General features: G+C 32.2%; 1 protein-coding gene across 1 annotated transcript in view; it reads right to left on the bottom strand.

Annotated features, from left to right (window-relative positions):
* LOC105622292 overlaps positions 1–11,965 on the bottom strand; it is a 36,138-nt gene extending 24,173 nt beyond the window's left edge. The window contains exons 1-2 of the mRNA XM_012203712.1: positions 11,863–11,965; positions 9,802–9,981 (exon numbers count right to left, since the gene is read on the bottom strand). Coding sequence (XP_012059102.1) covers positions 9,802–9,981; positions 11,863–11,965 — 283 coding nt within the window. The remainder of the gene's footprint in view (positions 1–9,801; positions 9,982–11,862) is intronic.
* Positions 11,966–16,481: the final 4,516 nt, after the last annotated feature.

Raw genomic sequence — 16,481 nt, 5'->3', positions numbered from 1 at the left:
TTCTTCTTCTCTCTCTCTCTCTTCTCTCTCTCTCTCTCTCTCTCTCTCTCTCTCTCTCTTCCTCTCTTTCTTTCTCTCTCTCTCTCTCCCCCCCTTCTCTTCTCTCTCTTGCCCGACCACTCTCCCACTTCTCTTCCGCCATCGAAGTTTCTCTCCGGCCCCGAGAAGTCTTCGAGTTCGTTCTTTCGTATGAGTAAACGCTGTGGAATTCGACGCTTCGAGCGGCAAGTGGGACCCCGCGACTAGCGATGGGCCCGATACCCTCACAGTACCTATCGATATCTCTCGCAAAAGCGGTTGTACAAAGAGGCATTATCAAACGACCCGAGAAAGTCGCCAAAGAAATACTCGCGAAAAATCATTGACGGATACTTTAATTTACATAAAATCAATATATAGATACTTTCTAAGAAAAAAAGACTTGAATATCGCAATATTATTTTTTACAGACGTACACATACTGTGTACATAAAATTATTATTTAATAATAATAAGAATAAAATATGAAAAATATTTCATTTCATACATTTTTAACAAAAAATTTGAATAGAGATTTAAACTAAAACGTTATTCATAAATAAATTAAAAACATATGAATTAAAAACTTCAAATCCGTGAATAAATTCTATTTTTAAATTATTTCAATAAAAGAAAAAAATATATTAAAAAGTCAATGTATATACTTCTGTTAATTATTTCTATCGTTTGTAAAAATTTTTACTGTATTCTTTTTATTATTATATGCGTTATAAGCCGTCTAAAAAATATTCGTGTCATTTTTTAATGAAAAATAAAAAAAGTATTTAAATTTTCTCTAAATTTACTATTGATTTTTCTTCAGCAAAAATTAAAAAATTAACAATATAATATTATATATTATAGGATCATATATGTGATAACACAAATTTAAAAATTCAGCTTTAAAAAAACATGCCTTGATTATAGTTTTAATATGCAAATCGCAAAATATAATAAGCGCGTTTACGCTAAGGGAAAGTTCGCCTTGCATTTTTTAAAGAGTCCGTCATTGAGAACTAATGAGATGTTCATGGACGGGTTGCAACGTAAATAAAGTAATTTATTGTCATGCTGACTAAAATAAAGATAAAGAGATATTTGTTTGGAACTATCGCTACTCGCAACCTGACCGGAGCATTCAGCCTGCGGACAGGTGTAACACCGACACCTGCCATCATACGGAACACGTCGCTCTGCATTCTCCCATTCACTCGAAAAAAAAAATAGGTTCTCCGGATTAATCTGGAATTTTTTATATTCATCTCATTATTTATTCTTCATCATTGCAATATTTGCAAATTTTGAATTGTAGATGTAGTAAATTATATATATATATATATATAGATATATATATAGATATATATATATATATATATATATAGAGGATTTTAAAATGCATAAATTAAAAAAAGTTTAAGAATACATAAATTTGAAAATTCAAAATTAATATAATTCAATATTTCAGGACGTTCTAACTACTTCGACTGCTAGCTATGGATATAAAACCTGTCACTTAAAAGACTCAGTAATTTAAAAATATATCTAAAAAATTTTAATTTTAATTTATATTTTAATTTAAAAAATAGTGGACCACAAGCATGTCGATTAGATTTCTCATTTACATCACTATTATATTCCTGATCTACATTCGGTAGCAATTAATACAATAATTAATACTAACACAACTATTATAATTAAAACTTTCGATTCATTTGCAAACAATTAAAAATACAATTATTCTAGTTACATATTTTATGCCTAACATGAAATGTAATTTTATATTATCTAGAATTTTCTAGCATTTAAAATAACTTATTTTAATTAGATACCAAAAGACTATAGAAGCAGTAAAATTCAAATAGCACAGATAACGATTACAGTTAAATTTACAAAAAGAAATAGAAATTTTTTAACAATTTTTATAGAACAGAATTGTCTTTTGAAAGTATCTAAAAATTCGAAAGTATTTAAATATGTTCATAAACACGCATCGGAATCAAATATAAAAAATTTAAAAAAGTCCTACAAAAAGTTCAAGATCCAAAGATCTAAAAGTTTAAGAATCGAAAAAAGCCAATTTCCCGCTTTTAAAGTTTCATATTAAAAAAGCATTTATGTTATACACGAGCAATATTTATAGAAACTCATGGGAAGTGTTCAAAGATACAGCTCAATTAAACGCCTACGTAGAAATAGAACAATCTAAAGCTCAAGGCATCCCAAGTGTTTTAATTCCCGACTTACGCATCCAAGGCATTATAAATACAAAAGATACAAACGCATTTCAATTGCAGAACTTCAATATACAAATTCAGGAAATCAAAATGCAAGAAATACATGCATCCCAATCGAAAACCTGCGTCATCTAGGTGACTGAAAAATTCGAAGAATCACGATTACACACCTTGCATCTACATATCCAGAAACCGAGAAGTCCGGTCCGATGATTCCGGTTAGAAATCCAGCGACAGTGCTCCAAGCGTCCTAGTTCTTGGTTCGAGAACGGAAGAGACCCGTGTAATATTACATTCGAAAGAACAGCCCCCGGTTACGCACTCCCGACACGGTACCATCCGCGAGTGTGCGATCTTATCGAGGATTAAGGAACCGGGAGTGAAGAGGGAGGATAAGGAAGGGTGAAATGTGGTGAGACAGACACCGTCGGGCTGACGTCATGGGTCTCAAGAGAGCGCGATCGCGCGGACCCGGGGGGCCCCGCGATGCTCACGTCGGGCCAACATGTTCCCTACGGGAACGGCGAATGCGCGAGGTGTACCGATACACGGGAGATCTACAGCAGCGGGAGCGCGATCAATGCGGAATCCCCTGCCAACACGGCCGGCGAGTGAAGACTGAGGAGGAGAAGCCTGGCTCACCGCTAAAACGCGGCGACGACGGCAACGATGACGACGACGACGACGACGAGTTCGCCAGCGACGAGGAGAGCGGAGAACATTCGAGGAGAGTGGAGAACGCTGCCGGCGCGACGGAGGACGGGGGTCACCGCCGGAGCTCTGCGCAGGAGCGTAATTTAACCCCTCGTACCAAATCTAACGCACATCGCAATACGTGTTTTAACCTTTAAAACGTTAGTTTTTTTTTCTCGAAGAAAAAAAAACAATATTACAAATTACAATGTTACGATATTTCGTAAGAAAGTAATGTAAAATACAATCTTATCGGTATTACTTTCGTTGACTGTATTATAGAGACACCGCGTCTGTTTCGAGATTTCCGCGAGAAGAAAGCTCGCAAAAAATTCCATTTTTGTCCAACAAGAAAAATTATTTATGTAAAATTCAAAGAAGTATCACTGTTACAGAAATTCATAACATTCTATTAATAAAATATTAAAAATAACAGACTTCAAAAAATGTTTCCAAACTAATATTCGTCATTTATACTTGTTTTCTTATTCTATTCCGTATTGAAAGTGTGAGCAATGGCACTGTCTGATTTCCTTTAGGGAAGAAACTTTTTTAAAAACTTTTGATGGAAAATACCTATTAGTTTCCACAAAATTTTGCCATTGTAAGTTGATATTTCTTCGTATATCCATGAAAACTAAAAATCACATTTGTAAAGTTTTTATATAAATCTTCAATCAATTCCTTCACTTAAATCCACAGTAAATAAAATTCTGATTGAGTATCTTAAAATTGTTTAAATTATTTAGAAAATGTATTATTAAATGTATTATAATCAATTATTATTTATGTTCAAATAAAGCACTCGTAAAAGATTTGATTCTAATTGAAGTTTTCACAATTTAAATCATGTTTTTATTTCGCCTTTAATTTCAAATTTAATTCTTATTGTAAAAATACCTTCGTATAAATTTTAAATTTAAAACTGATTTTTTATCAAATCTATCAGCAATGATTTTATTTTATATATATTTCATTTGTATTTAAATTTAATTTGTATTTTAATTTCATCGTTAATTTTCAATATGACCTTTACATATTTTAATATATTTCACACTGACTTAGATTGTCGTATCAGTAACATCCTTACATCCTGTAAATGTAGAATCCTCACAAATTTTCAAGTTTCAAGCTTCTCGCAAAACGCGCCACGTATTCCATAAAGTAAAAGTTTCCTCGTATCTTAGAACTGCTCAATCCAGATTCTTCCGACTCATATAATATGCACTCATATGCAATATTGACTATCGGCAATAACGAAAAAAAAAAAAAAGGAAGTTCTGCGCCATCGTGCGTGCAACGCGCGCGCGATGACTCATCCGTCGACGGCGCAGCACACGCGCTTTACGTGTGTGCATACACGCACGTATTGTATACACTTGTATATACGTTCACGACCGGTGTCTCGAGATATACATTACGCCACAGCGACACTGCCGTACCGAGAAAAGAGTTGCTGGCGCACGCTCGATCGATGTCAGTCTCGGTATTTCGAATATTAATAGTATCACTAAGATCGCGCGTGAGAACTATAGCAATGAAGCGTATAAAGGGGCTTCCATTGATCGATAATATTAATCACCATCTTGAATATTAATATCGAATAGTCTCACAGGGTTCTTTATCGCATCACCATTTCTCTATTACTGACGATTTTTCGCGACTCTTTTTTTTACCAATTTTTTGATATTCAACTAAAAAAAAATGCACAGTCCTTTTCATTTTCCTTTTGATTTTCTCTAAATAACGTACAATTATAAATAAGAAAGTTGAGAAATTTTAAAGCCGTACAAGGAGAGACGGAAAAGTTATTCAAGCAGACGTGATTAAAGAGAATTTCTTCTCAGGTAATTTCGTATCAGAATTTATATTGTGCATTGTGTTTGCTCAATGACAATTGGTGCACAGGCAAATTATTGCTTGCGCAAATAAGTGATATAATCTACAGTGATGTCGTCAAGAAAAGATTTTAAATTTAAAAATCAATTAAATTTAGAGAGAAATATAATAAATACTACAAATTCAAAATAAATCTTTATTTCGAACTTCGCGGAGAATTTCAGGATGCAATAAAAATTTGACTATTTCAAATATTTCTTGATATAATTTTTTTTCATCTATTATATATGTCACATATGTCAAATTAAACATTTAAAAAAATCACCCACAGAACATTTTCAAGTTTCTTTTAATTAGTTACGAGTCAAAATTAGTACAAAGATGATCAATGTCAATTTCGTGCTCTTCGATAAAAAAAGTAACCATAGAAAATGTCAAAGTAAACTAGAAAGATAAAAAAAACTGTTTAAATACGGAGAACGATCTAAAAGTATTATAGGACTGATATATGAATAATTACGAATAGTGTAAAGAAGTAGCTTACTTTACCGTATATAGTTTCTCGGTTTCGCTCGATAAATGTGGATCAATTATTCGTCAATTATGTACTTCGGATAATCAACATTGCATAGCACTTGTTGACGTTAATCAACCGCTTTATTTTGGTACGCGATAATTTTGTCATACAAACGAGACAACTTTTTCATATGTTGTGTATGAGCAAGCTGATAAAAAGCTCAAAATAATTAACACATGCGTATGTTGTTTTCTCAGGTAAATTCGCGACAAATTTCATTTATCTAATAGCTATTTAACTTTTTTTCTGAATCTCAGTAGCTTCACTTAAACGTGTGCGTGCGCTCAATCTTTTCTAATGAGAAAATGGAGCGTCGGATGTCTGTTTAATGTAATTAATCGGTGTGCTCTCTTAGAGGTTCCCCTTAATCTGACCAAGAGAGATAAGATTGCTAGCGTTATGATGGCATTGACGCTTTCGTACTCGCATGATAACTGTTTCTGAAAATTTAATCGCCTATTCCACGACGTCTATGCAATGCTCTCTCTTCCTTCCTCTCTCTTTCTCTCAAAACTAAAAAAAAAAAAAAAAAAAATTAAAATTCTTAAATAAACGATGAAATCACTTCGATTAATTTCTGACGCAAATTCATATCTCATTATTTATGTTCTTTCTTCTCATAACAATTCATTTGACGTCATGTTACAATTAAAAAATTCACAAAATCATCTAGAAGATTTACAACAGTGTTGTAATTTAAATTTCTAAAAATATAAAAATATGATGTTTCGTATCATTTTGAGTAAGATAGCTTTAAAGGATTCAAAATGAAAAATTACATGAATGTCCAAAATGATAATTCTCAGAACATATAATATAGATAATTTATAAGACTCCAAAGACTTATAAATATAAAAAAAATTTCTTTTTGAAAATACAAGATTTAACGATCATAGAGTTTGAAACGTCGAAAATTCGGTGAAATAGAGATCGGGAAATTCAAAAATTTGAAAATTTAATGACTCAAGAATCTAGGAAACGCAAGAAAATCTAGAAATTTAAGGATCCAACCCTCCCCGGAAAGTTCCGCGTACACAAGCACGTAGTTTGTGTTCGTGCGTATATTCATCTACTCCGTCCACCAAAGATAGAGTCTGACATCATACACACGGGCATCAGTCGGGTCGAGTGATAAACATATGTACTCGCACACACGGTGTCCTCGTATGCGGAAGATTCCAGTTTATCACTTGTACAACTGCCTTGATCGATCGATGCACCCACCGATGCCGCAGGGCGTGTGATTCTGCTCTTTCTCTTATTTCTCTTCATATCTGAACGATTGTGTTTGCTACGCGCTTCCGCTGACATGCTGAGTGAACATAAATCTTTAATTATAACTATAAAAATATAATAATATAACTAGCTTAACTGTAGTGCTGAAATTTTGGCACGTATCTTACTCGTTAATCTTTTTACGAATTCTTAGACGAGAGCGAGATGACATTGACGACAAGCACGTAAACAGTTTGGTAACTGTAAATGTTCTCTCGAAAATAACATTCGCGTAGATCCAAAGATCTATAGACAAGAAAGACTTTCAAAGATATAAAGACACTGATATGAAGACCGAATATTTTGCCTCTTCGAAATTCGAAGACTTATTATGATTTTAAAAAAAGCAATGATATTCAATAATGAATAACGTTAATTAGGAATTGCTCCGACAGTCATATCAGTTATCTCGAGTCTTATTATTAAAAATGAAAAAAATAGTGCCATGGAACAGTTGGTTTTTCCTCAATGAAACTATTGTAGTCAGATAAAACAGACTTGAAGCGTGTTCTACAAATCTTATCATTAAATCAACACATTATATTCTTTATGACGTAAAACTAAAAAAAGATAAAACAATTTCCAGATATATGTTGTATAACTTTTACGTTTTTTTTTTTTGTATAAAAGTATAACTTTCTGAATTTTCTTTCATTTTTTAAATAGTTTTTTTGACGTTCTCATAAGCCTTCTCCGTTGAGATGCGATGCTCTCATTAGCTCTCGAGAGAAAAGCTAATTGTTTCAATTGTGTTGATTGTTTATTTAGGTAATGATTATGCCAGCAAACGTAAAAATTAAATACCCTGATTTCTTGACTTTTTTCGAGTCTTGAGTGCGTATCGCCTCGAGAGTTTATTGTTTGCCGAGAATAATGGCGATTTACACGAGCTCGGATACGGCAGCTTTATAGTAACACGTAACACCCGCTGCTGCTGTTGATAAGGCGCCTTTGTACTATATCGGTAAACGTCACGAAATCAGCCTGATAAAATACGATTCGTTCAAGTACGATATATAAGATAATATACGCGCAATATGATCTGTCACGCAATTATCGATAGTCTGATAACATCGAAGTAATATGCGATTTTCGAGAATGTCCTTTTCTCGATCTTTCGTTAAATGATTTAATTTAATTTAATTTCATATACCTAATTAATTGTTGCTCTGTCTGCTTCAATTGATGTGTTACTGTAATCGACAGACTGAGATAATTACAAAACGCTCCTAAGAAAACAACAAATGTTATTTATGTATGCATATATGCGCATAATATATCTAGTTATTCAGACATATGTATTTACATAATAATGTTCAGGCAATGACGCTTTTTTCATGAAAATTTGACAAAATTTTAAATAATTCAAAAAAAGTTTATAATTTTTTTCCGCTAAAAAAAATGATAATGTCGAGAAGTTTTGATAAAAGGATTAAGTAAAATTTTTATTAAATTTTATATTTGGTGATTTAATATTTTCTTATGATACGCTCTTTAAAAATGTTATCAATTTTTTTTTGTAAAAATGCAAGTCATTCTTCAAGGAAAATCATGATTCAATATAATAGTAAGAACTGATTTATCTCGCTAAAATGCAATTATTTCTTTGAATGATATTTACAATTTTTTAATCAAAATATGAAACTTAATATTTTTAATTACTAATATCTTTACGAAATTAATATTAAATATTATAATATTTCGATCTTTCATATTTTGAAAAAATTAGTATTCAATTAAAATATTTTAAGCTTTTAATAAAACTAAAAAATGGAAAAATATAAGGATCTAAAAATATAAGTACTTTACAATGCACGTCAGCAAAATTTTAAGGATCACATAAAAATTCACAATCAAATGAATTAAAACGCAATCAAATATTTAAAGGTTCAGGATCCGAAGAACATAAGGATACTAGCATTTGAAAATTTAAAAATTTAGAAAATAGTTAACATATAAAATTCTTAGAAATTGGATATTTTATCAAATTAAAAAATCAAGAGTTATAAACTATTATAAACTATTATAGGCAAATACGCCGTGTGATTTACGTCAGTTAGAAGTTAGAAAAAATAGAAGGAGAGGATAATTTTCCCGCAATTACTCTCTCTGTTACACGCCTTTATGTTATATTAGTATTGTGTTATAATTTCAGTTTCTTACTGTCAATGAAATTATTGTGAGTTGAATCGATATTTGTAATAAATAACGTCATAAATTATAATCATAAATTATAGTCTATATAAAATAATTATAGTCCACATAAAAAAAGGAGTAAAAGACTTAATGGTTTCGTGGTACATAAGTGTAGAGAAACAATAAAGTATGTTGTAATTGCAAAATACAAATTGCTTTGCTCATATATTCTTTGTTTAGCTTGTTATCTTGCATATCCTATCTGTTAAAGATATTTTTAGCAGACGAGATTTATGCCCAAAGTATATAAAGTACTGTATAGATTGTCCAAAGTATATAGATTGGATTCAGTGCATTAAATGCAATAAACACATTATATGAAATATGTACCTCAATAACACTTGTAATATATGTAGGAAGAATATAATTATTATCTATTTTACTTCATATACATATCATTCTTATTCCTTAATAAAACTTTGCAAACATATTTTACAAGTTATTGTGTCATTTTACGTCTTATTTATAAGTAAATTTGTAAATTTTTTCATGAGTATATATCCTCCTCTCCCTAGTAGTAGTCATATATCTCACCCCTGGAATATACGGCAGAAATGCAGGGATTTCAAAAAGTTTTTCTTTAACGAAAAATAAGTATTTCGGATTTCTAATATTTTTTTCATAGTAATAGATAGTACAAAATTTTTATTAATATAATTCATTTATCTTAAAAATAATAAATAATACTTAATAAATTAAGTTTTTAGTATACGGCGTATATATATATATATATATACCGGAGTCACTCTAATGGGTCACCCTAAAATTGCGTTGAACAGAAAAAGCAGCTTTGTAATATTTGCTATTGTAAGATTTTTTAAATATAATTAGTTCGTGTTCATTAGTTCCTCATTGAATTTAATGTATAAATCAATCACATTAAAGAATCTTACAATAGCAGCAAAACTGTTTTTTCTACTAAATGCAATTAATCGACGCAGATAAAATTAATAAAAAAACATGACTCACCATCAATGGGTCGAAATCGAAATCTCTTTAACCTCGGTAATGTCGCAGGAGAGCAAATTCTTGTTAGAACCGGCATCTCATTGATTTCTTCAGATGACGATCGGCCAGAAATTCCGTTCGAGGACGATTTCAGCTCCAAAACGGCTGCACGCTTCGGCGATCTCTCTGTGCCACTGGCCTCTGTGAAATGAAAAAAAAAAACGTGAGGCCAGGTATATACATCCTTTGTTTGAGTTGATTGACTGCGTGCAATCTCCTGACGTGGACGATGGTGCGTCATCATTCGGTGTCATCGTGTGTGTCATTGCTCCAGTATGCGGATTGCAAAACTTTATGTGATATTACTTAGTGTGACAGCACTTTTTTTAATAACTATGTCGATATCATTGCACAATCTCTATATTTTCACATGAGTAAACAAGCCGAATCTGTATTTCCTGTATACATTTACATACCGTCCACTATCAGATTCTTTCACTGAATAAAACATTATTTATATCTGAATTTTAAAAGTCATTGCGACATCTTTTGATTTTAATCAGAAGAATACTGTAAAATATTGTAACTTAGAGACACTGTTTTCTATAAATAGATTATTAATATATAATACAAATTTTTTGATGCTGCATAATTAAAATAAATAAATAAATTTATATAATTAATATAATTAAATTTATCCAATTATTGTTTTAAACTATAATTTATTACAGTGCATAATATGTAATTCTCAATTTTATTTCGTATCTATTTTAAGTTTATTCTTTTTTCATCTTAATTGTCTTTGCTTTGAATCATACATTTTTACGATACATGTATACATAGCCAATAAATGTCAAACTATCAATACAAAACTCATCAGTGGCCTGAGATTGCAGCTCTGAGTCATACGATTAATGGTCAAGAAAATCCAATACTTGCGAAATATCTTGGCTTCATTCTTTTAAAATGGTGCTCTTCTTTATATGAAAAAATGCTTACATCGACTAAATAAAAGGTTTTTAAATAACATTAATAAAAATAGTAGAAAAAAATAGTGACTAAAAAATAATTTATTCTTGATTTTCGATATGAAGTGTAACAAATTTTTTCTAAAAAAGAAATAAACAAAATGTAATTTTTAATTACAAATAATAGGAATAAATATACTTTTAATGTATAAGTCCTACTTCAATAAATTTCTATATAACAATAAAAATTATGTTTGTCAGTGTTAATTACAATATGACTTGCAATTATATTAAATTTGAAACAAAAGAGACAAACTAAATGTAGTTAATTATAAATAACAAGGAAATTTATGTGTGTATTAATATAAAAATCTTATCAACTTCAATAAATTTCCGTATAATAAATGTTTGTCAATGTTAATTACAAAATTGTATACAAATACAGACTTTAATGGATTATCTATTAATTCAAAATAATCAATAATTAAATTTAAATGCAAAATAATTGAATTTAAATAACAATAAAGAAAACAAGTTAATAATCTTATTATATTAACAATCTTATTATACTGTCTTTATACAAATTGTGTAAAAAAAACATTAGGCTTTTACTGCCTAAATTATTTTTTCTGAATTAAAAAAATGTTATACATAATATTATAAGTAAAATTATTAAATTTGTACTTCCAAAAATTAAAAACGAGTTATTAATTTCAATGTTGTAATAATTAATAAAAATAAACGAAAAAAAGAAAGCAATAAAATATATTTGTATCACTTTGCAAGATTCTGTAAACAATGTACTCATTCTTCACACATTTTGATTTGCAAAAGTCAAACAATCACTAATTCAACCGGCACATAAAAAAGTCGTCTATCCGAATTCTATTCACAATGTGTCACAGAAACTTTTTTTTATTAATAAACACAGCACCTTATAAAACCCAATTAGCCTATTTAGATTATTAAAATAAAAAGATATATATAGACAAATCATTCATAATACAAATCCAGTTTTCAACAGTGTTAGCAGCAAATCTAATTTTACGGGTGAAAATCCATAGTGAAGATCAATGGGCGATACCTGTCATTGTCAACATGTCGTGTCACTTACCCGGCGACAACGATCTCTTGACGGGCGACGATCTCGTGGCGCGATGGCTCGTCGTTGACTGTGCCGCGCTGTCGCGGCTGACCGTCGATATCTTGGCACTCATCCTCGCCACGAGGCCACCGGGCCGCCGGGCAGTTCCGGTGATCCTGACTCACGTACCAGGAAGCTCAGTCCGGAGGACAACGTAGGAGCATGCCGGCTCGTCGAGTCACGGAGTGACGGATCGCCACTTCTCAGGTTTCCGTGATTGTTCACGCTGACCTGTAAAAACATCCATTGTCAATACTCGTTGAAGCGGGGTGGACGCACAAATCTGTTTTTATCCAAAGAAAAGGGTATTTCTTCGATTAAAAAAAAAATGATTTGAATGAAAGAAATTTACTATATTGTCAAAGAAAATCTTCTTTTATTTAAATGTTATTTCTTGAAATCAAGTAAATTTTTATTTTCCTTAAAAGTATTTTCATTTTAACTTGAAAAAATTAACGAAAGAAATGATTTTTTTTTCAATTTAAACGTAACTTTTCTAGTACTGTTAACACTACTTTTACTATTCGAAATAAGTGATTAAATTGATAGTATAAATTTCTAAAGGCTGTTGGTAATAAAACACAGACGGAGGGAAACTAAAAAAACAGTATTCATTCGACAAACGAAACTTATAAGGCCTGAATTCATAATCGTTCTTCAAATCCCAAGTTTGATCTCCAATATCAAAATTCAGATTTCAATCTCGAATCTCCACCTAACTTCAATTCTATCCAACCTAAATTTCAATACTATTTAATGGCTAATCATCAAATTCAGTTCTTCATGATTTGTCCATGACTGAGAAATGCAAAAATCATGGCAAGAATCATGATAGAATCAGATTGATTGGTGGATTCTGATTCCACTATGGCGAGAATGAAATAAAGTGTGGTGAGGTTACATAGTATAATGGAAAAATCAAATTAGAGATTTTTAAGAAAGTGTGAGGTAAAAAATTAAAAAATATTTATAATATATTTATAATATTTATAATAAGATTAAGTAAAGATATTTTAGAAGTACAAATAATGAACTTTTTAGAAAATTTCAATTTCAATTTTGATTGAATGCATCGTGAATAGGACATTTAACATTGCATTAAATGAAGATAGATAAAAAATTTTTGTGTTATATAATTTGAAAATTATTACTTTCTTCAGAGATAGTCATTTAGACATAATACCTTCTGATGCAAATGTGGCTTTTTTTTCAAGACTCGCGATATTCCCTAATTTAAATTACGTTTACGTAGGTCCGCGATTAACCACTTTATTAATGAAAACTGACAGCTTCGACTTAACTTTCTATCAACGATAACTATACACTCGGAACGAATATATAGGAAATATTCAAGTCTTACTCGTGTCTTTAAGAATTCTAATTCCTGCTGATATTATTATACTTGTTGGATATGGATTTCAGGATTGAAGTTGTGTCTTAAGTGCTTAAATAATTCTATTGAATGAATTTATATCTAATGCAACTTACCAGCTCGCATAAAGTCGGTTCTACATTAATTGCAAGTTTGTTGCGATAGCTAATATGAAGCGTTGATTTCAAAATGCAAGCTTTAGATTGGCTGTCGCAACAAACTTGAGATCAGCTTGCAATTGATGTAGAACCGGCTTAAAGGAGCACAGTATAGTGTCTTGCGCCATGTCTTAGCGCCGAGACACTACCGTGTCTCCAGATATTATTTATGCGGTCATTTAAACTGCATGCCGAGTTGAGTTTTCGGACTTAGAAATGCAATTAAACTATCGTAGTAATATCATAAATTTAATTGACAATTTAATAATTTCATGCTCAATGGACATCCTTTAGAACAGACCTGTCCAACTTTAGCTCCGAAACGTAAAGTCATTGATGTAAAAAATTCATAGGTAAGATTGTGGGGACTGTAAATTATTAATACGCGTCGCTGAAACGAATATCAATAATTTACAATTCCCGAAATTTTATCCACATTGAATTTTTTTGTAATTTTTTGTAATTACAAAAATTGCAAACTTATTACAATATTTATAAATAATATTAAAGGAACTTATTGGACTATGAATTATATATGAACATAAAAAATATTAGAATATTTATTTATTAATTTTATTGATCACATAACACCTAGTGAATTTTGCTCACTTTTGTATTTTTTATCTCATTCTAAAATACAATCGATCTTCAGATACGAGCTACACATTGTTTTCTCATTATTCGCGGTCAACGGACTGCGCACTTATAATGACTTATATTCCAAGAAATTTAACCCTTCAACTCCTCCAAGTATGACTACAATGAAAGGCCAGAAACCTTGAAGGATTGAGAATAAACAAATGCAAAAACTTATCCCTACTCCATCATTCCTGTGCAGTCATTCCTCTTCGTGACCTTTCGCGTCTCGTTTGAATTATCGAAAAAAAAAAAATCGTGAATAAAGAGGAGAGACGAAAGAGAAGAGCATTGACTTCAACGGAGAAACCTTGAGGAAGACGGAACAGGAACTCAAGGGAACCAAGGCGATCCAGAATTTCTCGTTCGCCCATTCTGGTGATTCGATCTGAGGCTCCCTGGCAAAAATAAAAATTCAAGCATAAGTCGAATGTAACGGAAGTGACAGAAGCGTAAACGAAGCTTTTGAGGCGAAAATTGAGACAACGAAACGTAAAAGAGATGTTTATGCTTCTTTTACGTTTCATTGTCTCAATTTTCGCCTCTTAGGAGGCTTCGTTTACACTTCTATCACTCTCTCCTTACATTCCACGCTTAAATCTTCATTTTTAAATGATGACTCTTCGAAAGAGGAACACGATCGGTTTTTAAATGTTTAGCACGCACCTTGACTGTGATTCCGGTAATAGCGGCGCTCGATATACCTTGCGGGAAGGGATATATTATCGACACTGAGGAGAGAGAAAGAGAGAGTGAAGAGTTACGACCATAGTTCCCCCTACACCTGCACGACATAGTATGTACGTGTATATTTAAATAGCGTTCTCAGCCTCGGGGCGAAAACGCAAGGCTGCGGCAAGGTCTCGCGGCGCCATTACCGGTGCACACAACCGAGAGAAAGCCGATCAAGCTTCTCTCTCTTTTCCTCTCTCTCTCTCTCTTTCGCGCGCGCGCGCGAGTAATTTTATTTTCGTGCCGAGAGATAAGCGCGTATCCCATCGAAATATAAGGGCGCGCCGGAGAGAACAGTGATGATTCATCCCGAGTGAGGGCCGCGCGTTTAGAAAAACCAAGATTCAAAATACGATGTTGAGCTTTCTTCTCGTCTCTTCCGGTTTATCGATTATGATGTTCTCCTGGTGCTCTATTAAATTCACTTTGGGCTGTGTTCAAATTTCCTTATTATTATTCATTGAATGTTAAATCATCGAATATTATAAAATTTTAATACTAATTTATTTACTTTTAGTATTAAAAATATTTAACAATATTTTATATATTTTATATATAAATAGTTAACATATTTTTAATACTCAAAATATAAGTAATTAATTGACAGTACTAATATTAAATTTCCATAAAGGAAGAAGATAACACATAACGGGAACGCATTATTATGTTTAACAATTGGATTTAATTAAATTCAAGTAAAAAGAGATAAATCAAAATGTGTTCTCTAAAACTTTAAAGCCAGTATTCATAATCGAGTCTTATATTTAGGAATGTTAGAACGTTAAGATTAATTATATTTAAGACAGTCTTAAGACTGTCATGAACCAATCAGAGGATCGTATTAATATCTTAAGACGGTCTTGAAATAAGAACGGACTACTATAAGCACACAATATTCCTAGAATGTCATATGAATATTGCTTATCCTTTTTAATATTCATGTAACATTCTTAGAATATTGTGTCTTACAGGACATAAATATATATCGATCTTAAAGTGAATCTTGCTCTTAAAGATTAAAATTGTGCTATTCTTTTTCAAAACTGACTCAATGCTAACTCTTTAGAGAGGGATTTCATTCCAGAATTTAGAGAGTATTATATTTAATTACATTTTTGCTCGAGTCATGGATCCTCCAAGCATCTTTTGCGCGGCACACATTAGAGAGGGGCGTTCGAGCCCTCTTTCAGCGCATGTTCGCAGGAAAACGGAAAGAAATATCTCACGCACATCTCACGACGTTTCGCGCTCCTCAATTCGTCTCCGCGGATCGACTTCATGCACTCGGAAACTGTCGAAACGATGCACTCGAGTCAGATGTCGCGACGCGAACGTCGACGTGCATGGCCCCGTCGACGCCGTCACCGAGGACACGACTGTGCCGGAAATGTCGCCCGCAACGCGGCCTTCCTCATATGTACGCGGTGTCCTAGGTAACCCACCGCCGGAGTCCGCGCGAATACCGTGCGCGCGCGCGCGGATCACGTGTACCGAAGAGAGTATCGGATCGATTTCTTCACCTGCCTCGACACAGAGTTTCTCAATAATCTGTGTTTCTTAATACCTGCAATCTTATTCGCGTGTACGAAGCTTGCAATTAAATCTGCAAAAAGGTCTCGCATTATCTAAAGAAAAGCGGAATGTAGTGAAAAGCTCTGTTTGCTGCATTTTTTTCTCTCTCTCTCTCTCTC

The sequence above is a fragment of the Atta cephalotes genome (genome assembly GCF_000143395.1).
Source record: "Atta cephalotes unplaced genomic scaffold scaffold00043, whole genome shotgun sequence".
NCBI lineage: Eukaryota > Metazoa > Arthropoda > Insecta > Hymenoptera > Formicidae > Atta > Atta cephalotes.
The sequence above is the reverse complement of the archived record's forward strand: the minus strand, read 5'-3'. Positions and strand labels throughout refer to the sequence as shown.